The sequence below is a fragment of the Leptonychotes weddellii genome, chromosome 13 (genome assembly GCF_054177405.1).
Source record: "Leptonychotes weddellii isolate Sample4059 chromosome 13, ASM5417740v2, whole genome shotgun sequence".
Classification (NCBI taxonomy): Eukaryota; Metazoa; Chordata; class Mammalia; order Carnivora; family Phocidae; genus Leptonychotes; species Leptonychotes weddellii.
Genome location: NC_138381.1, coordinates 74,908,720 through 74,932,311, shown reverse-complemented (window position 1 = coordinate 74,932,311; position 23,592 = coordinate 74,908,720). Strand labels below are relative to the sequence as shown.

Below are 23,592 nucleotides of genomic sequence, written 5' to 3'. Positions count from 1 at the left end.
TGTGTTCTCTCGCCTGGCACACCTGGACTAGAACATGGCTTCTAAGTGGGCGGGCACTGGAGTCCCTTAGGGGTGTACAGCATGGACCAGGAATGTGCAAAGCCACAGAATGAACATGACACATCTTCCTGGAGCGTTAGTGTCACTAACAGATTCCCGAGGGGGCAAGTTAAATAGTAAGTCATGTTTGAATGGTCTCTATACCAACTCAAACACACACATCTTATGGTACAGAATGTAACATCCGTAGGCCTTTTTTGTGTATGTGTGTGTGTTATAACCACTGATGGTTTTATCTTTTTTGTGGTCATTTTTTTTTTTTAATTGTCACGTGCGTCTTTAAGTTAAAACAAGAGATACAGAAATTCTGTAGGTTAATAGTGGTACCATCCCCAGGAGCCCTGGGGCTACAGTTCATACTCCTCAACCTTTGGGGAAATTCGAGGGGGAAAGCTCAGCATACACAGATGACACTGTGGGGCATTGATTTTCCTGTCAATGAGAGCCCTGAAGATGCTTATTCTGGGGGTTTTCAGTAGCTGCCCTCACTGGGGAATTAGATCACATTGCTAGTCAGTAGCTAATCCTCTGGGGACAGAGCAGAGGCATGGGACAGACACAGGCTCTCCCACATTCTGGTGAGGGTGGAAGAAGGCAGCTGAGAGCCAGAGGCTAAAGATTTGAACTTTAGGGCATTGTGAATGTCACCAAGATACCAGACCACCCACCCCCCCAGGATCCCCGAAAAGAAACAGAACATACCTTTGCTCTGCGGGTCCATCCGTCCCTTTTTACAACCCCTGTCAGAGGAACAGATCGTCCTTCGGGTGGGAAACTGCAGGGAGAAGGACAGGATAGTGGGGAGTAAGCAATGTGTGTCTCTTAAGATACAGAAATGCAAATGCCTCTGTCCACACCAAAACTTGTACACAAATGTTCACAGCAGCACCATTCACAGTAGCCAAAAAGTAGAAACAACCCGAATATTCATCAGGACAAACAAAGCGTAGCGCATTCATACAATGGATATGATTTGGCCATAAAAAGGAAGGAAGCACCGACACCTGCTACAACACTGATGACCTTTCAAAACGTGATTCCAAGTGAAAGCAGCCAGCCCCAAAATGCCACATATCGTATGATCTCAGTGATACGAAATACCCAGAGTAGGCAAATCCACAGAGACAGAAAGTAGATCAGTGCTTGCCAGAGGCTGAGGGAAGGGGGGGAATGGGGAGTGACTGCTCATGGGTACAGGACTTCTTTTTGGGGCGATGAAAATGTCCTAGAATTAGGTAGTGGGGTAGTGGTACAACATTGTGAAAATACGAAAACCCACTCATTTCTCCACTTTAAAATGGAGGACTTTATGGCATATGAGTTATATGTCAATAAAAAATAAAAATAAAACTCTAAAAAGCAGACGCCAAGGCAGCCAGGTACCACTTTCAGGGAAGGGCCCCCGGGCTGGAGAGCAGAACTGGGCAAAGCCACAAGCACGAAGGCTCAGCAGGAAATGGGAAGGAAGGGGTGCCAGCCAGCACTTTTTCCTGGCTTCAGAAAATGAGGTCAGCTAGGCCTCCGGCCTGAGGACAGAAGAAGGAAAAGAGAAATGCGATGACTAGTTTAGGCCCATTTGACTTTCTGTGTTCTAGGGAGCAGGTTTAATGGCCGGTCTTAGGGGAACCAGAGCCTGACCGTAGTGTGAAAATGGCCTCTGCCCATCATCTTCCTCTGACCTGTACCCCCTCCAGCAACTCTCCTCACCCGCCCGACCACTCCAGGTCCCCTCCTTACGTCAGGACATAACCCCTGCTGTTGGCCTTCTGTCTTGAGAAAGTTTGTCATCACGAAGAAGGAGTTCCCCTGCAGAGAAAGAGGAGAGGAGGCAAATGCCAGGCCTTGGAGAGCAGAGCTACTTAATCATAATAATCCAGCCTGCTCAGTGCCTGGGGGCGAACCTTCCACCTTTCTAAACTACACTCTAGAAATCAGGTCTGGGAGAAACTTGGACTGTGCTGAGGGCTTAATATCAAAGCTGGATGTGCCGCCCTGCTGAGCTAAAGGAGAGCAAAGGGACATTCAAACTGATTGAGTATTCATTTTCCATTCCAGCCTCAAAAGCAGCCTTGTCATTTTTTGGACACCATAAAATCCCATTAAATTGAAACTTAAGAGACCTGGGGAGTGGGGGTGGGGCGGTGGGGTGTTGGCTTCATCAGAACGCTGTTCAGATTATCCAGGATTTTAATTAAAGGGCAAAAGGCAGCCCACAACCCAGGAAATAGCTGGAGATCTTACTGAACCAGCTCTCCCCCCGGCCCCAGAAACAAACAGATAGTGGCCTGGGTTTTATGGTTTTGCAAAGTACCCCAGCTCCCAGAGGCTGCAAAAGTGTCCCTTTGTCCCTCCAGCCTCCCTATCTGTTCTTTGGTGTTCTCATTCCTACTTTGAGTCTCCTTTTTGACTATTCTACTTTTATTTTCTCTTCTCGCAAATGTAAGCAGTCACATAGCCTCTCCCTGTGATCCACACCCTTCCTGTCTTTGTCATCTCTTTCCTTTCCCTTGTGTAAAAATGTATCTGAGTGAGTGTTTTTTTTCTAGAGACATTTTTGTTGATAAAACTCCACACAAACAATTTAGAAGGGCCAGTCCTGTCCAGGCAGGAAGTTCTTTGTCCTTCTGGATCTAGGCAGACCTTGCTGACTTGATGGCCCTGCTTCTAAAAAGCTGTGTATATATCAAGTTGTGAGTGAATCAAACCGTGCTTTAAATGCACCAGATCACACTGCTATTTTGAGAAACCCCGTAGGACTCGATAAAGCAAAGAATCATCTTTGAGCTGCTGGATTTGACCCAATTTTGCAATTTTTAGGTTTTCTCAGTTGGGATTTTCACAGAGCTTTTTAAAATAGGGCCAGTGTTTTTCTGACATGAGGCTAAGGGTCCCAGGGGAGGGAGGCAGGGCCCTGGTGACAGTGACCAGGGAGGAGTCCTTGGGAGTTGCTGACAAGAGCTCACCTGCAAGGGGAAGGTGTAATCTGCAGTGTCAAAGACCCCAGACACCATCTTCTTCATTCCATTCTCCAATATCTCCACTTTCACCTCTGCTATCCCTTTCACCTTGGTGTGCACGGAACTGATAAGAGGTTCTTTCTTTTGGTACCGCTTGTCACTGATCAAAGCAAAGCTAAATGGCAGACACAGAAAAGCATAAGTGGTTTTCTCAACAAAGGCACAGTGTAGTGGTGTTGGATGCAGGTTCCGAAGGCTCCCTCCATTCACATGCTGGCTTTTCTGGGTGACTTTGGGCAGCCTACCTACCTGCCTTCTCTGTGACTCATTTTCCTTATCTGTAAAGTGGGAAGAATCGTTGTACCTACCTCAGAGGTGGTTGTGAGGATGAAATGAGGTATGTGTGCAAACTCCTCAGCATCATATCTGGCACGCTATGAGCTCTCATCACGTGATGGAAATGATTGCCCCCAATGTCAGTCTCCAAAATTGCCTAATATAGACCCTGATTTACAGGGCAACTTCTCAAATACCAGAGTCCAGCTCCAGATTGGTCCACCTGTTTTGTCCTGGGGCTGAGCAACACATCAATGCTTAAGGATGTGTCCAGCAGGTCAGCCACCTATTTTCCAGAAACATCCACCTGGTTTATAATTAATATTGATAAGAGCAGCTGCCCTTTATCGAGCACTTAGTACATGCCAAGGGCTCTTCATGCGTCATCTGTTTAATCTTCACAGCAATAGGAGATGGTTACTGTTATCATCACTTTTATAGATGAGAAAATGGGCTGAGAGGTAAAGGAAATTGCCCAAGATAACACAGATCGTCAGTGGCAGAACTGAGGTCCTCAGTTGGTCTACCGTCTAGCCCAGAGCCAGACCTCTTAGCCCTATATGCCACAGTATGATGTAAAGTTTAAAGAAATCCAAAACAGCATTCTACATTCAAACAAATGCCTGTCCACGCATGCTCATAGCAGCACTATTCATAATAGCCTAAAGACGGACACAGCCCACATATTCAGCAGTGGACAAATAGATAACAAAATGTGGTCTACCTGTGTGATGAAATATTATTCAGCTATAAAAAGGAATAAAGTACTGAGACATGCTATACTGTGTAGGGACCTCGAAAACATTATGCGAAGGAAAAGAAGACAAATACAAAAGGTCACATGTTGTATGATTCTCTTTATGTAAAATAATCCAGAATAGGTAAATCCACAGCGACAGAGAGTTGACTGATGGGTGCCCGGGGCTGGGGAGCTAGAGTGACTATGAACGCGTGTGGTTTCCCTTTGGAGTGGTGAAAATGTTTTGGAACTAGATAGAGGTGGTGGATGTACAACAATGTATTATTAAATGCCACTGATTTGATCACTTTACAGTGGTTATTTCATGTGATATGAATCTCACCCCAATAAAAAAAGGAAAAAATGTTTTTTAGCTATAGACGTATGTTGTAGAAATATAAAAACAAACACAGAATGACAAATACCAAATTCAGCATGGTGTTTATAAGAGGAGAGGAAAGAGAGTGGGATCCAGGCCGGGTCTGCAGGGAGCTAAAACTGGATTAATAATATTTTATTTCTTAAATTGGATGGTGGTACATGGGTGTTTACTATATTTTTGTCAATATATTTTAGTATTTATATACCATTCATTAAAAGAGAAAGTTCACCAAGGGTGCCTGGCTGGCTCAGTTGGTGGAGTGTGTGCAGTTCTGGATCTTGGGGTTGTGAGTTCGAGCCCCATGTTGGGTGTAGAGATTACCCAAAAATAAAACCCTAAGGAAAATAAAAGAAAAAAGAAATCTCATCAAGAAGGACTTTGGAGCTAGAGATCCAGATTTTAGGTCCAATCAGCATATACGAGAAGGAGCTATGACATACAGTTCCATAGATAAATATAATACTTGTTTGACAGCGTATTTCAGCCTAGCATAACAATGTGAACATGGTCTGTGCAGTGTTTCCATGTCAGACATGGCGACATTCTCCCAGAATAACACTGGGTTAGTTTGGCCCACCATTTGGGAAGCTCGATTTGAATCTGTCATATTCATTTCAGGCACACAACATATTATAGATCAGCTGTAACGGAATCCAACCATCTCATAAGTCAGAAAACTTGTCTTTGTATGATAATGAACCTATCATACAAGAGCTGCATCAAAGGAAAAAAAGAGGAAAAGAGTTGATGGTATCCTGCCCTAATGACTGTCCCTAAGACTCAGACAAGCCATGTCACCTCTGGCCATTGGTGTAGTCCCTGAACAAGGGGACGGCTGCCTGGCTCTCTGATCCCTGTGAACTTTCAGCTCGAAGAAGCTACGATTCTGTGCATGCTGAAGACCAAAAACCCACTGGTCCCTCTGGTGCATGGGCAGGAAGGAGCTGGGGGCTTACTGACGCCTTGTAGGATGGGGAGAAAGAGATGGTGGGATGGAAAGCTGCTGAGCCTGGGGAGGTCGGAAGAGGACTAATGTGAGGGGAAGTGGGCACTCACAGGCAGGTCTGGCCTCAGAGGGGGGCTGCAGAGGGATGGGGAGGAGCGAAGGACAGAGAATGAGCTCAGCTGTGGAGCTCTGAGGCTTGCACACAGCACCAACTCAACAGGTGTAGATGAAGGTGCCCACCATGAAGAGGACCTGCACACTCTGAATATGAAGGGCTTTCTCTTATTGGCACCTCAGGGGGCCCCGGGCCCATGCCAGCATGGTGAGAGAGCCCTCAGAGGGCCTCAGGCCGGGAAGCACAGCTCAGCAAAGCTTGACCCTCCCTCACAGCGCCTGGGCTCACTGAGTAAAGGTAACTCTAAAGTGAAAGGATGGGATCTGAAAGTGAACCACCCTCAAATCTGGGTAACTGACACTTACCCCAAGGCCAACATTTTCTTGGTGCCTAAAGGAACTGTGGGCCCTGGACACTGTCCTCTGTACCTCATGGAGAACTTGAGCCCACAGCCTCTGCTTTCTGTATTTATAACCCCAAGAGAAGAATCCAATTATTTCCATCCCTGCCCCACTCAGCAGTGGGGTGAGGTCCGCAAGGGGCCAAGGACAGCAAGAGATCCACTGAGAAGAAAGTGGAGGGGAGCCTGCACCCCCAAGGCAAGTTAAGTACCGATTGTATTAGTTTTCCATTGCTCCTGTAACAAATTACCACAAACTTAGTGTCTTCATGCAAATTTATTCTCTTAGTTCTGGGGGTCAGATACCTAAAATTGGTCTTATGGGGCTGAAATCAAGGTGACTCCTGGAGGGCTGGAGGCTCCACGAGAGAATCTGTTCCTCACCTTTTCCAGCTTCTAGAAGCTGTCTTGGCATTCCTGGGCTCCCAGCCACGTCACTCCAACCTCAGCTCCCGTTGTCATATCTTCTTTTTCTAACTTTGACCCTCTTGCTTCCCTCTTTTGAGGACTCTTGTGATTACATTGGGGACACTCAGATAATCAAGAATAATCTCCCCATCTCAAGACCTTGAACTCAATCACATCTGCAAAGTTCCTTTTGCCCATACAGATTCATAGGTCCTGGGGATTGGGAGTGGAAATCTTTTGTGGGCCATTATTCAGCCTACCCCAATATAGTTGGCCTATTGTAGCTTTATAAGAGCTCCCCCCGGCCCCTGGCCCGCCCAGGCTTCACCCTACCCCACCTATTCCTGAGCTAGAGTGAAGGAGTTTCAGTTCCTTGTTACCCACGGCTTAACTAAGACATCATCTTCACTTCTAATTTCCTTTGGCTATTGCATTTCTTTTCCATCAGCCAACGCTTCTGGAAAACCCTTCCTTATAATGCTTCCCAAATGCTCTCTCTCATTCAAAGAACTTGTATTCCAGAATACAGTACTTTCTACACATTCAACTTCAACTACACATTCAATGGAGAACAGAGAGTGAATCTTAATCTATTAGTTAAAGTTTATCAACTAGAGGAAATATAATAGATACATGTAAAATCCTGACCTTGAACTAAAAAACTCAGTTATGCCAGTACAAAAAAGAGCCCACCCAAGGTGGCAGAAGTTTTTGTTAGAGGCCCGAAATTTTTAGATAATCCTGAGCCCATATGAACCAACATTATGTTATATCATCCAGAAGAAAACAAAACGACAAAACAAACAACTAGTGTTATCTTAAGCTTCAGTGAAAGAAGTAGAATATTTCACTCTTGGGTGGTGGTAAGCCAATGGCCTATGGCCACATTAGGCAGCCCTGTGTTTGGGTTTTATGAGCCACATTTTTCAAGAAAACCTCTTTAATTGTTGTAAAAGTGTAAATTTCACAGAACTGCACAAAGAATATGAAGAGCTTCTAACATTCTCCCTCCCAGAGGTTACTGCTGTTGAAACAGAGTATCTTCCAGGTATCTCTTTATGCCCACACCTTGACACCCAAACATGGCTACACTCTACATGCTTTATGTAACTTGCTATTTTTACTCAATAATATATTATTAAATCTTTCCACAACAGTAGTGATAAACATTATGATAAAGATAGATCTATGATATGGAATGACTTTTAATGGCTACAGAGCATTCTAGTGTTTAGATTGGAACATATGAAATTGCTCATTTTTTATTTTATTTTATTTTTTTTTTAAGATTTTTTATTTATTTATTTGAGAGAGAGAATGAGATAGAGAGCATGAGAGGGGGAAGGGTCAGAGAGAGAGGCAGACTCCCTGCTGAGCAGGGAGCCCGACGCGGGACTCGATCCCGGGACTCCAGGATCATGACCTGAGCCGAAGGCAGTCGCTTAACCAACTGAGCCACCCAGGCGCCCGCTCATTTTTTAGACCAAAGGAGTAGATATTGGCAATTCCATATAGTTCAACCTAAGAGGCGAGTTGTGATAATTTGCCCCCTGTCTCTTCCTGGTGGATATTTAACTAGAAGTTTTGCTCAGTTTTTCCAATTGTAAACATTTTTTTGGTAACCCTGATACAGCTCTTACTGTGTGCCAAGCACTCTTTTAAGCATATGTTAATAATATATATTAACTCTTTCATTTCTCACCTCTCCCAAAACAACCCTGTAAGGAAGGTCCTGGTATTATCCCCACCTTGTATCTGAGCAAACTGTGGTACAGACAAAGTGAGCCTAAGTTCACATAGTGCTATGGACTGAATGTTTGTGACTCCCTAAAATTCAAATGTTGAAACCTAACCCCTAGTGTGATGGCATTAGGAGGTGAGGCCTTTGGGAAGTAATTAGGTCATGAGGGCTGAAGGGATTAATGCCCTTATAAAAGAGTTTCCAGAAACTCCTTGCCCCTTCTATGTGAGGGCACAGCAAAACAATGGCTGTCTATGAACCAGGAAGTGCATACTCACCGAACACCTTATCTGCCAGCAACTTGATCTTAGAATTCCCAGCCTCCAGAACTGTGAAAAGCACATTTCTGTTGTTTATAAGCCACTCCATCTGTGGTATTTTGTTATAGTGGCCCCAACAGACTAAGACACAGAGTAGCAACACTGGCCCCACAGCTTATGCTCTTTTGGATGCTATTATAAATGCAATTATTTTCTTAATTTCCTTTTTTAATTTTCTCTTGCTGGTGTACAGAAACACAACTGATTTTTATGTGTTGATCTTGTACCTCAAAACTTTAATGAATTGGTTTATTAACTTTAATTGCTTTTTGTGACTTCTTTTGGATTCTCCATATATAGGATCATATTATCTGAGTGGTGTTTTACTTCTTCCTTTCCAATTTGGATGGCTTGTATTTCTTTTTCTTGCCTAATTGCTCTGGCTAGAACTTCCATTACAATGTTGAATAGCAGCAGTGAAAACAGGCATCCTTGTCTTGTTCTTGATTTTCGGGGGGTAAACATTCAGTCTTTCACCATGGAGGCTCAGTCTGTTCTCTTCAGCACTATGCTTCATTGCCTCTCCTCCCTCCTCTCTCATGTCGCCAGGCATGTACTTGCAAAAGAATCTTTTCACACCAAAGATAAATTTCACACCCTCAGATAAATTTCTGGGTTAAAGGATGTATACATCTCATATTTCAATTCATTTTGCCAAACCACAAAAAGTTGAGCCATTTCATGCTTCCACCAGCAAAGCAAGAGTGCATGCACCACTTTTAAGAGAGCCTTGACAAAACAAGAGTGTGGTTGTGTGGGCTTGGCTGAGATAGTAAAGGAAAAATGCAGTAGCAGGTTACAGCCATTTGAAGAGTGTCAACTACAAGAGAGATCACAGGGCAGAACTCTGACTAAAGGGTAGAATACAGGGAGACTGATTTGGGCTCAGTGTAAGGAAGAAATGTCTAATGGTTAGTCCCAGAAAAGAATAAGCTTTCTTTGTGGTTGCTAGTTGGTGACAGACGATGATGATGATGATGGTGGTGGTGGTGATTTTCATTTATCTCATCATCTCCCTTTCTCTGATCTCCTTTTCATCTACATTCCGACATCATTTCCCACCTTAAAAATAAACCCTCTCCTGACCCCACATTCTTCTCCTACCACCACCACTCAGTGCCTCTCTTCTCCTTTGTAGCCAAGTCCCTTGAAAGAGTGAGTCACCACATCCCTTTCTGCATCTCCATTCACTCCTCCGCCCACTCCAGTCTGGCTCCCTCTCCACCACTTCTCTAAAGCCTCTCTTGCCAAGTAAACAGCAACGTCATCCTTGCTACATCTGATAGACATACTACAGATCTGATCTTCATAAAACTCGCAGCAGCATTTGACCCCGATGACCATGCAACCCCTTCCCCTTCTTCCCTTAGCTTCCTGGAATCCACATTCTCCTGACTTTCTTTGGATCTTCATGGCCACCCATCTGAGAATCCTTCAGGAACTTCTGTGCTCCCCATCACTTAAATGTTAGCATTCTTCAGGGGTCTGTTCTAAGCCCTCCTTGCCTTCTCATTTACATCTGCGCTTTCTGGTCAATTGTAGCTACTTCCATGGTTCTACTTACCGTCTATACGCTGGTGATATAAAAAGCTCTATCTCTAGTTCCAGATTCACCTATCTATCTACTAAGCATCTAAATTTGTATGTCCCATATACATGACAAACTCAGTGCCTTCAGTTCTGAACTCATCTTCCACCCCAGATGGGCTCCCCCCCATTCCTATCCCAATAAGTTCTCCCACCACACATCAGTTGCCCAATCCAGAAACATTCCTTAGATTCCCTTCCCTCATTACCCTTCAACCATTCAATTGTCAAACCTTGTTTTATCTTCCTAATGCTATTCATCTACTTCTCTCCTCTACCACTGTCAGTCCAGGTCACCATCACCTCTCACCTGGACCACCCAGTAGCCTCCTGAATGGTCTCCCTGCCTCCATTTGTGCTCCTGTCTCCTCCATATTCTATGTGATTTAGTAGTAAAAGTCTGGGCTCTGGAGTGAGAAGCTTGGGTTCAGTCTTGGCTCTACCACTTACTAGCTACATGGCCGTGTGTTAAGTTACTTAATTTCTCTGGGTCATTGTTTCTTTTTCTGTAATAAGGAGATGTTAGTATTATACTGGGCAGGGTATCTGGTTCTAAACAGAATCCGCTCTGCTGAGTTTGAGAAGAAATATTGTCTAGAAAAGGCAAATCTATATGGTTGAAATTTTTCATAATGAAATGTTGGTGGCAGGGTGGGGAAGACTCTCCGTGCTTTCTCAGTGTCCTCAGGATGAAGTTCAAGGCTGTTCATAATATGATCCTTGCTGGCTTCTCCAGTCCCACCTTTGCCTCCCCTTCTTGGCATCTTGCACGTCAGCCAGCTGATGCGTGCTGCTCTGTGAATAATCCATCGTTCCTCTTTTCAGCACTGTGTTAAAAACCCAGGAGGGCTGGGAGGTTCCTGCCCTGGGTGGGAGGCTGGGCTGGAGTGGTGGTGCCTAGAAGCCCGTGCGTGTGTGAGAACTGGTCCACAGAGAAACCTCGGTTTCCAAGGTGAAATGAGAAAACCAGGACAACCAGGCAAGCTCTCCATAAAGCTAAATTTATTCATTTGAAACGACCATTTCAGTAGACTGTGTGCCTCCAGCTTTCTTAATGTTTTAGTGTAGACATTAATGGAGGGATGCCGAAAGATGGTAGTAGTTGTTTGCTTGCTTGACATGGCTGACAATGCTGTTGGTCAACAAGTTTGCTGCCCCTCAGTCTTCCTCCTGTCAGTAAAGGCATCCTCATCCACCTGGGAACCCCGAGTCATCTTCCCCCTCCTAGCAAATCTGTCAGTTCTGCCTCCAAAACTTATCCCTGTTTTGACCACTTCTGCCCACCTGTGCTATCCTGTTATCATCCGGTTCACCGCCTCTCTCATCTGGGCGATGTTGGCGCCCCTCTCACTGCCCTCCTCACATCACTCTTGCCCCCTATCATCTGCTTCTGCACAGAGGCCCAAGAGCACTTTTAGAAACAGGAATCAAATGGTTGCAATCCCCTCTGTAAACCCTGTCAGCGGCTTCCCATGGCCCTGAGGAACAAATTCCAACTCTTCCCGTGGTCTGGCCCTTGCCTACCTCTCTGCCCTTAGCCCCTGCTCCTCCCTCCTCTCTCACCAGCTTCTGGAACATGCTGTCCTTCGGGCTGCTCCTCTTTTTTGCTTTCAGATATGTGCATTCGCTGTTCTTTCGGTCCCTTGAATCAGATAGCTGGATTCTCCTCTTCCTAGAAGCAGTCTCCTCCTGAAGTGGGTTTTCTCTGGACCCCCATCTCTATCACATCACCCAGGAGTTCAGGGTAGGATGAGAATGTGGCAAATCTCTTCATGTTTTTGTTGCCCTCAAGTGGCAGGAGCCATAGGGGGGCCATGCCTGGGTTGGATTTGCCCCTCCCCGGCCTCTGGTGTCCCCTCCCATCTCTGTGGTGAACTCACTTCCACTCAGTTGGGGAAAAGGCCCAATCTCACAGGGAGGTGTGTGGCAACCCTCCCATGAAACAGGCAGCCAGCCAGGAATTACATTTAACAGCCACAAACCAGCACAAAGCACCATCTCCATGGTGCTTTCTGTTAGCCTGAGTAGAGGTTGACTGGGTAAGGGAGAAGAAGCAGTTTGAGTGGAGTTTGTTCTCCTGTTTTTCTCTCAATCTTCCCTACTCTTCTGTATGCACTGGAAAATCTTCTGAGAGGGCTGGTCTCCAAGGAAGAGGGAAATCTTCCCAAGAAAATGAAAATATCTTTTACTTCTCTGCTTAAAATCCTCCTACGGCTTCTCAACTCACTCAGAATAAAATCCAGAGAACTCAGAGTGGCCTCCAAGGCCCTGAATGATCTGCCCTTCCTCCCCCACCAGTGTTATCTCTCCAGTTCATGCCCTTCCTCTCATTCACTAACTTGTTTCCTCTGCTCCAGCCATACTGACCTTGCTTTTCCTTGAACGCCCTATCAAGTCTCTACCTCAGGGCCTTTGTACTTGCTGTTCCCTTCACCAGAAATACTCTTCTCCTAGATACTTCATGTCTTGTTCCCTCCCTTCATGCAGAGCTCAGCCCAAATGTCTCTATCCCACACGCATTCACATTTGCCCATTATCATTCTGTTCTTTGCTTTATTACTCTTCATAGCATTTATCACCATCAGATATTTTATTATGTCTTTTTTTGCTTTTTTTGTATCATATCTCTCTCCTCCACTGGCATATAACCCCATGAGTTGTAGGAACTTTGTTTCACTCACTGTTATAATCTCTAGAGCCATGAACAGTGCCTGACTTATAGTATATAGTCTAAAATTTATTTGGGAGAATGAATGAACAATAGAAAAGGGTAAGCTTATGGGATCCTCATTTCAGCTTCCCTCCCTGTCCTGCACTTGCCCAGGCCAACCCAGAAAGACAAAGTTCGTGGTGAAGAAGGAAGAAGCATTGATTGGCCAGGGATTGAGGAGGCCTAGTACTCAGGCTTTCACAGTCTGCCCAGTTACCCTTCAGTAGTGTGCTTTCTGGGTTAAGAGCATTGGATTGGTTTTGGATTTGAATCCTTTTTGAAACACACTTTCTACCTGGATGATCTTTTAGAAATTAACTCCATCTTTCATAGCTTTTCTTTCCTTATCTGTGCAATAATGAAAAGAACACTTACATCCCAGCATATCAATTGAGATGATATAAGTAAAGCCAACTGTATACGGAAGTTATTTTTATTGTCATTCAGGTTTTTTCAGTTAGTTTTCCTGGGAGTATAATCATCATTATCCCATTCTTCCCACCTCATTGAGACCAGAGGACAAAACAATCATGGATTGGAAAGCCCTGTGGAATTCTAGGAGCTGATTCTCAGAGGAAATCTCTGTTGAGAATACCAAGGGCCCTGCCCTGGCAATAACCTGGAGCAGAGTCTCCACAGCCTAGGTGCAGGGCTGAAACAAGCCAAGGATAGAGCAGTAGACTTCAGAAGTCTCTGGAATTTCTGGCTTTTGGAAAGACCCTGTAATGGATGTTTTTCCTTTGCCCCACCCCCCCTTTCTTTTCCCATTTCTTCCGGCAACAGTATTCTTCTTTCCTAAGGTAAAGTCACTGGATGTGGTTCAGATTGGGCTCCTTGAGCCCTGCACCCTGTCCCTACTTCCTGCCACAGGAGTGAGCACATAACTCAGGATTGGCCAATCAGGGGACACCATGCCCCCAGCCACGAGGATTGGTTCAGGAGTGGATATGTAATTCAAGCTCTACCAACCAGAGACTTTACTGGGACTTTCATGCCACAGCTATCAGAAAAGGCTTTGCCTGTTCCTCTGGAGTTACTGATGATATGAGTGTGGCATCTTGCTACATAGAGAGCCTATTCAAGAACAAAGCCAAATAGAGCCACGATGTGGGGGAGAGAGACCCAACCCAATGACATAGTTTGAGCTTTTATAACCATCCATGTCTGAGGGCAGCTCCATCTCTTCCACTGTGTGGCTTGGTGCCTAACTTGAGTTAGGTCTCTGTCACTTACTATCCAAACAATTCTGACCAGCACAGGCCTATTCAGCATCCTGTAACCCTGGAAGCTGGAACCACTCTACCCTGCATATAGCTGCAGCCCCTGCCTTTAAGTCCTATCTGAACTTTGAGGGACTATGAGAAGCTAACCAGCCTCTTGTCTTATTTCTTCTAGTGACAGCCCCTTCCTTGTACCCCAGTCTCAATAACTGAAGCCCTGTCTTACTTCATTATCCTGGCTCTTTGCCTTGGCAACCCTAGTATGGACAGACTCTGAACCGAGGACTCCATGGCTAGAACCCTCCACCTGCTGCTACATATCTTGAATATTACGTGAGCCTGTCTGGACTTCCAACCTGTGGTCCATACCAGTCCTATTTGGTGCAAACTACCACACCTAATCCCTGTGCACCATGGGTCTACCCTTTTTACAAATGGCCAAGTTGCAGTTTTATCAACTTGAGGCCTCACAGTACAACTTAAGGCAGCATTTCCCAAGCTGTGGTCTATGGGACTCCATTCAGTGGGATGTAAATAGATATTCCATTAACACAGAGGGAAAAAACAAACCTGGCAATAGTTTTTCGTTAACTTTATCTTTTAAAATATAAAAAAAATGGAGTAGCATTTTACATAGGGGTCACCTTCTAAAGTCAGTGCTTCAGGTAAAAATCATGTCTTGTCAATGCCGCCTTTGGTAAAACCTTCAGTTGTCCACAAGGCGCAGCAAACAGACCTTCTACCTTCCAACAAGTGCATCAGAGCCTATTTTTTTCCTCCAGTTCTGGAACAAGTTGCTGTTTTTCGAGTTTTGCTCCAGGTGAAGATGAAAGAGGTGGTTTATTTTAGGGGGCATGTAGGGTGGAGAGTATGTATCTAGATTCACAGGTAGGGTGGTAAGATGGTCACTCCATCGAAAGCATTGGGAACAGACTGACAAGGATCCCCAACTTAGATACCCCATCTCATGCCTGGTCTGGGGCACACATTTGCTTGGTCATTGCCCTGTTGAAACTGCGCTCTCTCCAGGCTCCCATGGAACATGCATTACTGGATTTGAGGGAGTTAAATGCATGGAAGATAAGATTCCACCATATGAGAGAAAAATATTTATCATTACAAGGTGCTCTCATAATAATCTGTTCTTATATATAAGAATCTGCTTTTAAGAAATTGTGTGCCAAGAATATCAGGAAATCACGTCACCTGTTACATTGGAATTGTGACACATGATCTATGTACTGGTACATAAAGGCGCATTTACTAACTATGCTCTTCATCATCAGTTCTATGATATCTGGCTCAAGTAACGTGTCTTATTTTAGAATTTAATATATGTGTTTATTATTTAGTGTTTGTCGTATAGTGAATATATGAATCAAATTGTGATAATCCTAATAATATTATTAAGAAGAAGAATTAACACTTGGTGAGGGCTTGCCATACACCAGCTATTTTTCAAGCAACTTTGCATTTAATAACTCATTTAATCCTTACAACAACCTTTGTCCCCATTTTACAGACAAGGAAACCAAGGCTCAAAGTGGTGAAGGATTATTGAATTCACATTTCCAGATCTCAAATCCCAGGCGTGGACATGGTTACTTTGACAGTCAAAGGAGAGAATGTATATGAAAGTGTCTGTTATATTAAAAAAGATTATTTTTTTATTCTTTTTTTTATTCAAGTATAATTAACATAGTGTTATATTAGTTTCAGGTGTAGGATATAATGATTCAACAATTCTATACATTTCTCAGTGCTCATCAAGATAAGTGTACTCTTAATCTCTTTTATCTATTTCACCCATCCCCCCCACCCACCTCCCCTTTGGCAGCCACCAGTTTGTTCTCTGTATTTAAGAGTCTGGTTTTTTTGTTTGCATCCATTTTTTTCTTCATTCATTTGTTTTGTTTCTTAAATTCCACATATGAGTGAAATCATATGGTATTTGTCTTTCTCTGACTGACTTATTTCACTTAGCATTATACCCTCTAGGTCCATCCATGGTGTCGCAAATGACAAGATTTCAGTCTTTTTTTATGACTGAGCAATATTCCATTGTATATATACTACATCTTCTTTATCCATCCCTCTATCAGTGGGCACTTGGGTTGCTTCCATATCTTGGCTGTTGTAAATAATGCTGCAATAAACATAGGGATGCATGTATCTTTTCCAAGTAGTATTTTCATTTTCTTTGGGTAAATACCCAAAGAATAATCTTTTTAACTTTTAAGTCAAAAAGATTATTTTTAAAGATAGCTGCTATTTGTGGAGCTCTTACCCTATGCCAGACATCGAGAAGTGTTTGCCATGCCTTTTCTTGTTTAATTATGACAACTCTACGAACAGATGCAGAAAGGGAGGCTTAGAGAGGTTAAGTGACCTGGCCAAGGAAACTTAGCCAGGATTATCAAATAGGTTGCTCTAACCTTAGCCAGTAAACTACCCTGTCTGACCTTAGAGATGCAAGTTTTCACCATCATCATCATCATCATCATCACAAAGAGCAATGGGGCATTAGCCATTAAGGAACTATTTGTGAATCAAAACCACAATGAGAACCACTCACTAGGATGCCCATAATCCAAAAAAACAGACAAGAGAAAGTGTTTGGTAAGCTTGTGGAGAAATTGGAACATACATTGCTGGTGGGAATATGAAATGGTGTAGCCATTCCGAAAATGGGTCATTCCTTAAAATGTCAAAAATAAAGTTACTGATGGGCGCCTGGGTGGCTCAGTTGGTTAAGCGACTGCCTTCGGCTCAGGTCATGATCCTGGAGTCCCTGGATCGAGTCCCGCATCGGGCTCCCTGCTCGGCAGGGAGTCTGCTTCTCCCTCTGACCCTCCCCCCTCTCATGTGCTCTCTCTCATTCTCTCTCTCTCAAATAAATAAATAAAATCTTTAAAAAAAAATAAAGTTACTGAATGATCTTTCAGTTTCACTTGTAGGTACAATACCCAAGGAAACTGCAAACATGTTCATGCAAACATGCATACACCCATATTCATAACAGCATTATCCATTATCCATAATAGCCCCAAACTGGAAACAACCCAAATGTCCACCCCCTCCCAAAAAAAAGTCTATCCAGACAATGGAATATTACTTGGCCATACAGAGGAATGAAGTAGAGATACATGTTTCAACATGGATGCACCTTGCAAACATGATGCAGAGTGGAAGAAACCAGACCCAAAGGACTACATAGTGCATGATTCCATTTCTATGACATGTCCAGAATAGGCAAATCCCAGAGACAGAGAGTAGACCCACTGGTCACCAGAGCTATGGGGGATCAGAATGGTTGGGAGTGATGGCTCAGGGCTGTGGAGTTTCTTTCTGAGGTGATGAAAATGTTCTAGAATTGATTGTGGTGATGGTTGCACAACTTTGAATACTAAAACCCACTAAATTGTACATTTGATTTTTTTTTAAAGATTTATTTATTTATTTATTTGAGAAAGAGTGCACTCGCGAGCAGGGCGAGGGGCAAAGGGAGAGGGAGAGGGAGAATCTCAAGCAGATTCCACGCTGAGCGCGGAGCTGACATGGAGCTTAATCCCCCGACCCTGAGATCATGACCTGAGCCAAAATCAAGAGTTGGATGCTTAACCAACTGAGCCATCCAGGTGCCCCTAAATTGTACACTTCAAATGAGTGAGTTGTATAGTGTGTGAATTATATCTCAATAAGCTGTTAAGAAACAAAAATGAAAAAGAGCAAGAGGGGGCCTTCCTGACACTAGAGAGGACCTAAAGTTACCTTGACGAGTCTGATCCTATTCCTCCCCTAAGCGGTGATGATTCAGACAGATGCCAGGATTATTACCAGGTGTGCTCTGAATCCTTGCCTCCTCCCACGGAATCCAGGGTGTTGCCCTGTTTCTACTGGCAGGCCTGGGGTAGAACCCAAAGTGTCGCTTTGCCTCTTGTGGCTTCTTTCCGCAGCAGACTGGCACTGTTTCCCCCCTCCTGCAGCTGCATCCCCCCAACACCCCTCCCCCCCGCCCCGGCACCTCCAGCCCCAGCTTGCTATGAGAAAAAAAGTCTCAGATTTAAAACCACATGGAATTCAGGATAAGCACCAGAAGCTGTAACTTGGGGATTTTTGTGCTGTCAACTACTGCAGACATTTGGGGTTCTCCCCACACCCCACTTACCCGATGTAGGAAAAGACCAGCACGTGGAAGACCCACTTAATGGTGCCGTAATTCATGCTCTGGATCTGGAGGACTTTGTTTGTCTCATACTGGAAAACATCTTTCCAGCTGCAACAGGCTGACATGGTGAGAGGCTCACTCTCCGTTAGGGTCTCGACCAGGGCTCAACCCTCCCAGAACAATCACAACACAGGAAAATGAAACTGATTCTTAGCAGGAGCCTTTATGTTTGAGTTCCTCCAGTGAGGGCACAGTGGGGGCGGGCCCTGGCAGCTAACCCAGATGTGGCTGGGGATAAACAAGAGAAGGGAAGTCCTACAGGCCTGGCTGGCAGATGACCCTGCTCCAGCCTGCCTCCCCCAGACGCCTGCACAAAGATGGTGTTCAAAGGAAGGGCATTTTTAGCATTCTCCCTTATCCCCTTTTTCCTTTCACTTTTTTGGACTCCTTTCAGTTGGGGGAAAGGGGCAGCCCTTCAAATGTCAGGAGACCCAGTGCTTCCATTGTGCCTTAATAAAGGGCCTAGATCTTTCTATTGCCTCAAGGCCCACTCAGAGACTGACTGATTCATTTCTACAACACTTTGTTCAGCCCCAGATGTCTATGAACGCCGGGTGAATGAAGATCTCCCTCTTCTCCCTCTCCACACTTCCTCCACAGCACTCTGGTCTGTAGATGGTGGGGGGAATCAGAATTGCTGGGAGGGGAGGAAGACTTTACTTCTATGCTGGATATTTCCCGCGTGACCCTTGAGATCCGTTGAGATCTGCTCTCTGCCCTGCCCCTAGAGTTACAACCCTGACCTAGCCCAGTCAGCCTAAGACTGTCAGAAACAAACTTGCCATTCAGCAAAATGAGGTTTACTGACTCATTCAGTGAGAAAGAGCTCATGCCAGAGAAGCTACCACCATCATCAAATGGACAGAGTTATCATAGGATTATGGGTGATGGTGAGTCTAGATTAAATTTAAATGAAAGCAGATTTTGATAGGCTCAAAACAAAGCAGGTTTGTATAAAATGGTCAATCTCAGATCTGGATTGCAAAGTGGACCCAGGGCTCTGCTTCCTTGAAAGTAATAAAGCTAAGACAGGTGTTGAATGTTGTGCCTAGAAACCTTTTATCTGAAGCTCTGCACCAAAGGTGCAAATTGAGGCCGCTTCTCTGTGGCAAGGTGACTTAGATCCTCCAGGCAAAAGTGGAGTATTTCATTCTTACTGATGCATTTTCCAATAGCAAATTTTCTGATAACCTATGATTTTAGAGTACCTTACCTCCTGGCTCTTGGTTCAGGACACTGGAGAGCAGAAGGAAGGTGAGATTGAATGTAAATTTTCTTGGCCCTTCTCATAAGTGCACATGGCCAGGGCTCCTGATCTTTCTGCTGAATGCATACACTGATCCCTCATGCCCTTCCCTCTGCTTCCTCAGCCCTCTGTCTACTATTTCTCTTACCACCACTTTATGCATACTGTTCTTAATAAGCTTACCACTGAGTTCTCAGTTGCCATATTTAGTGATATGTTTTATTCCTTATTCTATTTAAACTTTTGGACCAACATCATGTACCACTCCCTACCTCTTGAGCAATTTCTTCCATTGATTACCATGACTCCCCTGGGCCCCTTCTTCTAGTTTCTCATCCTTTTTTTTTTTTTTTTTTTAAGATTTTATTTATTTGAGAAAGGGAGATAGGGTGTGCATGCGACAGAGAGCATGAGTCAGGGGGAAGGGCAGAGAGAGAAGCAGGTTCCCCACTGAGCAGGGAGCCCGATGGTGGGGGGGGTGCTGGATCCCAGGACCCCAGGATCATGACCTGAGCTGAAGGTAGACACTTAACCGACTGAGCCACCCAGGCGCCCCTAGTTTCTCATCTTTACCTCTATGACTCTTTGTCTTATCTTTCTGTGACTCTTCTCCTTTTATGTGTCAGTTCCTGCAAATTCTGTCTCAGTATTTTTTATATTTCTATCAGTCCTGATAAGACAGGTTATGTTGCAATAACAAACAGCCCCCAAATCTCATGGCTTAAAAACAATGTCCTTTTATTTCTCATCCACAATAAATATTCACCATGGATCGATCACCCAGGAGGCTCTGCTCATCGTAGTCACTCAGAAAACAAAACTAATGGAACAGCCACTATCTTGAACTCTTGAATGAGAAATCTGGCAGGTCTTACAGTGGCATTTAAATCCTCTGACCTTGTGCTCGCTTCAGCAGCACATATATTAAATCCTCTGACCTTGGGGCACCTAGCTCAGTTGGTTAAGCTTTCAACTCTTGGTTTCAGTTCAGGTCATGATCTCAAGGTCCTGGGATAGAGCCCCGGGTGGGGCTCTGTGTTCAGCCAGAGTCTGATGGAGATTTTATCCCTCTCTCTCTTCCTCTGCCCCTCCCCCCACCCCTCACGTGCACACGCACACACTTGTGTGCTCTCTCTCTTTAAAATAAATAAATAGGGGTGCCTGGGTGCCTCAGTCGTGAAGCGCCTGCCTTCAGCTCAGGTCATGATCCCAGGGTCCTGGGATCGAGCCCCGCATCGGGCTCCCTGCTAGGCTGGAAGCCTGCTTCTCCTGCTCCCCCTGCTTGTGTTCCTGCTCTTGCTATCTCTCTCTCTGTGCCAAATAAATAAATAAAATCTTAAAAAATAAATAAATCTTTAAAAAAAACACTCTGACCTAGAAATGATGCACTCCCTTTAGCCCCTAACTCATTTGTCAACACTAGTCACTTGACCCCATCTAACTACCAGGGAACCAGGAAATGCAGTCTCACCATATATCCCCTTCTGTGCCCAGAAACAGAAGAAGCAGACATATTTGGTAAATAGCAGTAATAACTTCTGCATCTTCTCTCTGGGAAATTTCACCCACACACATTCTTTTAAGAATCACCAAATGCTAAAAGAAAAGGGGATGGAAAGAGGGGTACATGTGTATATCATGTGTTTAACTATGCATGGAATATAGCTGGAAATAGGCCTACTACATAATTTGGGGGCCCAGTGCAAAATGAAAATGTGGGGTCCCTTATTCAAGATTAAGAATTTCAAGATGGCGGGCGCCTGGGTGGCTCAGTTGGTTAAGCGACTGCCTTCAGCTCAGGTCATGATCCCAGGGTCCTGGGATCGAGTCCCACATCGGGCTCCCTGCTCTGCGGGAAGCCTGCTTCTCCCTCTCCCACTCCCCCTGCTTGTGTTCCCTCTCTCGCTGTGTCTCTCTCTGTCAAATAAATAAATAAAAATCTTTAAAAAAAAAAAAAGAATTTCAAGATGGCAATAGCAGAGCGTTAAATCAAGCTCAGGTCCCTTCTATGTGTGGGTCCTTATGTAACTGCACAGGTCCCATGTCCGTGAAGCTGTCTGTGTCTGAAGGATATATAAGATGGTCTCTGGGGAGGGAACTGGGGGATTTGTCAATGTCAGGCGACTTATTTACCACCTTTCTGTGAAGTTTTTCTACCGTACTCATGCATTACTTTTTAAAAATCACGGCTAGATTTTAAAAATCTATTATCTCCAGACCAAATCTGCCTTCTGAGCTCTACACCTGTACAGTCTATGAACCTCCAGACCTAAAAATCCCATAGACACTTAAAATCACATATTCAGAATGGCACACTTCCGTGCAAAATAATAGTGCATGTAGGCACTGATTCGAGGGAGAGAGTAGAGACACGGATGTGGACTACTTTTCCTTTAAACTCAGCTTGAGGGTAAGGGTGGTTTTTAACAGGAAGTGTAGTCAAGGGAAGATTGGGGGAAGGGGTAGTTAAGATGGAAATATTCCAGCCATTCAAAGATGTTCAAAGTGGAATGTCAAGAATGGTGGTTTTTGTTTCTTTGTAAAGTATGAAGTCAAGTCATGAATGGAATGGGGCTTGGGGGCTTGGGTGAATTTATCTTCTCAAGGGTGTGTGTGTGTTTCTGGTTACAGGTCAGAAAAATCAAGTGACTTTCTTTAGCAGAGAAGGTAGTTTTTTGAGGAAACACTGTTGTCTTACAGAACTCAAGTGCAGGAAACGTAGTGAGAACTTATTATTTTTTTAAGATTTTATTTATTTATTTGACAGAGAGAGACACAGGGAGAGAGGGAACACAAGCAGGGGGAGTGGGAGAGGGAGAAGCAGGCTCCCCGCTGAGCAGGGACCCCGATGCGGGGCTCCATGCGGGGCTCGATCCCAGGGCCCTGGATTCCCGACCCGAGCCAAAGGCAGACGCCCAATGACTGAGCCACCCAGGCGCCCCCGTGGTAAGAACTTATTAATAGGGAAACTATAATGTCCTGCGCTTAGGTTGCACTTTCGGTTTGTCTGAAGCTGTGTGGTCCCGCCTCTGCCTGTCTCTCTCTGCACCCACTGTGCATCTCCCTAAACACCGGACTTCTCTGCTCCTCTGGGGGCATGTCACCAAGCAAGGCCATCATGGCATCCACAGTAGGTGGCCACAGTTCACATGAGATCACAGACCAACTGCTTAATTCAGGAGTCCCAGAAGAGTGAATCTGATTGGTCTAGCTATCTGTCTCTGGTCCAATCACCTAAGGCTGTGGGCGGGGTCACAAGAAACATGGCTTCGGGGGCCTATTGGGGAGGAGGGTTGTAAAAGAGGGTGGAGGGGGGTAGAGGAGGAGGGGTAAGGGGTGGAGGGAAGGGGAAGGAAGGAAAGAAAGTAAGGAGAGGGAGGAAGAAGTGAAGAAGTGCAACACCCAGAGAATAGAGGCTGCTAGGCTGGGAGACTCAGGTTAAATCCTCTGCTCTCAGGTGGGACAGCGCTGAGGCAGTCCAGGCAGTTTCCCAGAGGTCCCTAGTGGGGAGTCCCAGATGCCTACGGCAGTGACCTGTTCCTCAATGCTTCCTGTATTGGCTGCCTTCCCTCCCTGTCTCACTTCCCCACTGCCCTTCCTGGCCTCACCTCCCAAATTAACTACTTGCACCTGAATCCTTGTCTCAGGGTCCACTTTGGGGAAACTCAAGTCTATTTCAACCTCCTGTGGCTGCTTGCTGTTAAGGAGTCAGGAGTTTATCCTGAGAGCAATAGGTGGATCTGTAAGCAGAGTCATGGCATGACCTCATTTACACTTTAGTAAAATCACTCTGGCTGCACGGTGGAAAGTGGATAGAAGGGGCAAGAGTGGAGGCAGGGAGGGGATCTGTCCAGGGAGAGGGTATAGTGACATGGAGGGGGCCTGAGGGTGGATCTCTGAAGGATCCAACACCAAGGGGACTAAGAGGCATCAGGGAAGGAGAGGAAAATGAGGAAGGAGTGCGTACCCAGGAGCCAACGGAAGGCGGTTCCTGAATAAGCCAGTGAAGACAGGAAATAGTAACAGAGATATAAAGCTGTATAATTCAAGGGCCCTAGTGAGGAAACTGACAGATAAGTTAATGGAACACGATGGAGTCAAGTATTGAACACAAAGATAGGTGAGTACTTAGCAAATGACAAAAGCATTTAAAATCAAAGGAGAAAGATTACTCAAAATATTGTCTCAGAGCATTTG

General features: G+C 44.9%; 2 protein-coding genes across 2 annotated transcripts in view; one reads left to right on the top strand and one right to left on the bottom strand.

Moving 5' to 3' along the window:
• P2RX7 (purinergic receptor P2X 7) overlaps positions 1 to 18,305 on the bottom strand; it is a 43,287-nt gene extending 24,982 nt beyond the window's left edge. Inside the window, exons 1-4 of the mRNA XM_006736971.3 lie at positions 18,090 to 18,305; positions 3,024 to 3,192; positions 1,798 to 1,866; positions 763 to 835 (exon numbers count right to left, since the gene is read on the bottom strand). Coding sequence (XP_006737034.1) covers positions 763 to 835; positions 1,798 to 1,866; positions 3,024 to 3,192; positions 18,090 to 18,214 — 436 coding nt within the window. The 5' untranslated portion in view covers positions 18,215 to 18,305. The remainder of the gene's footprint in view (positions 1 to 762; positions 836 to 1,797; positions 1,867 to 3,023; positions 3,193 to 18,089) is intronic.
• IFT81 (intraflagellar transport 81) overlaps positions 1 to 23,592 on the top strand; it is a 177,339-nt gene that overhangs the window by 47,245 nt on the left and 106,502 nt on the right. The window lies entirely within an intron of this gene.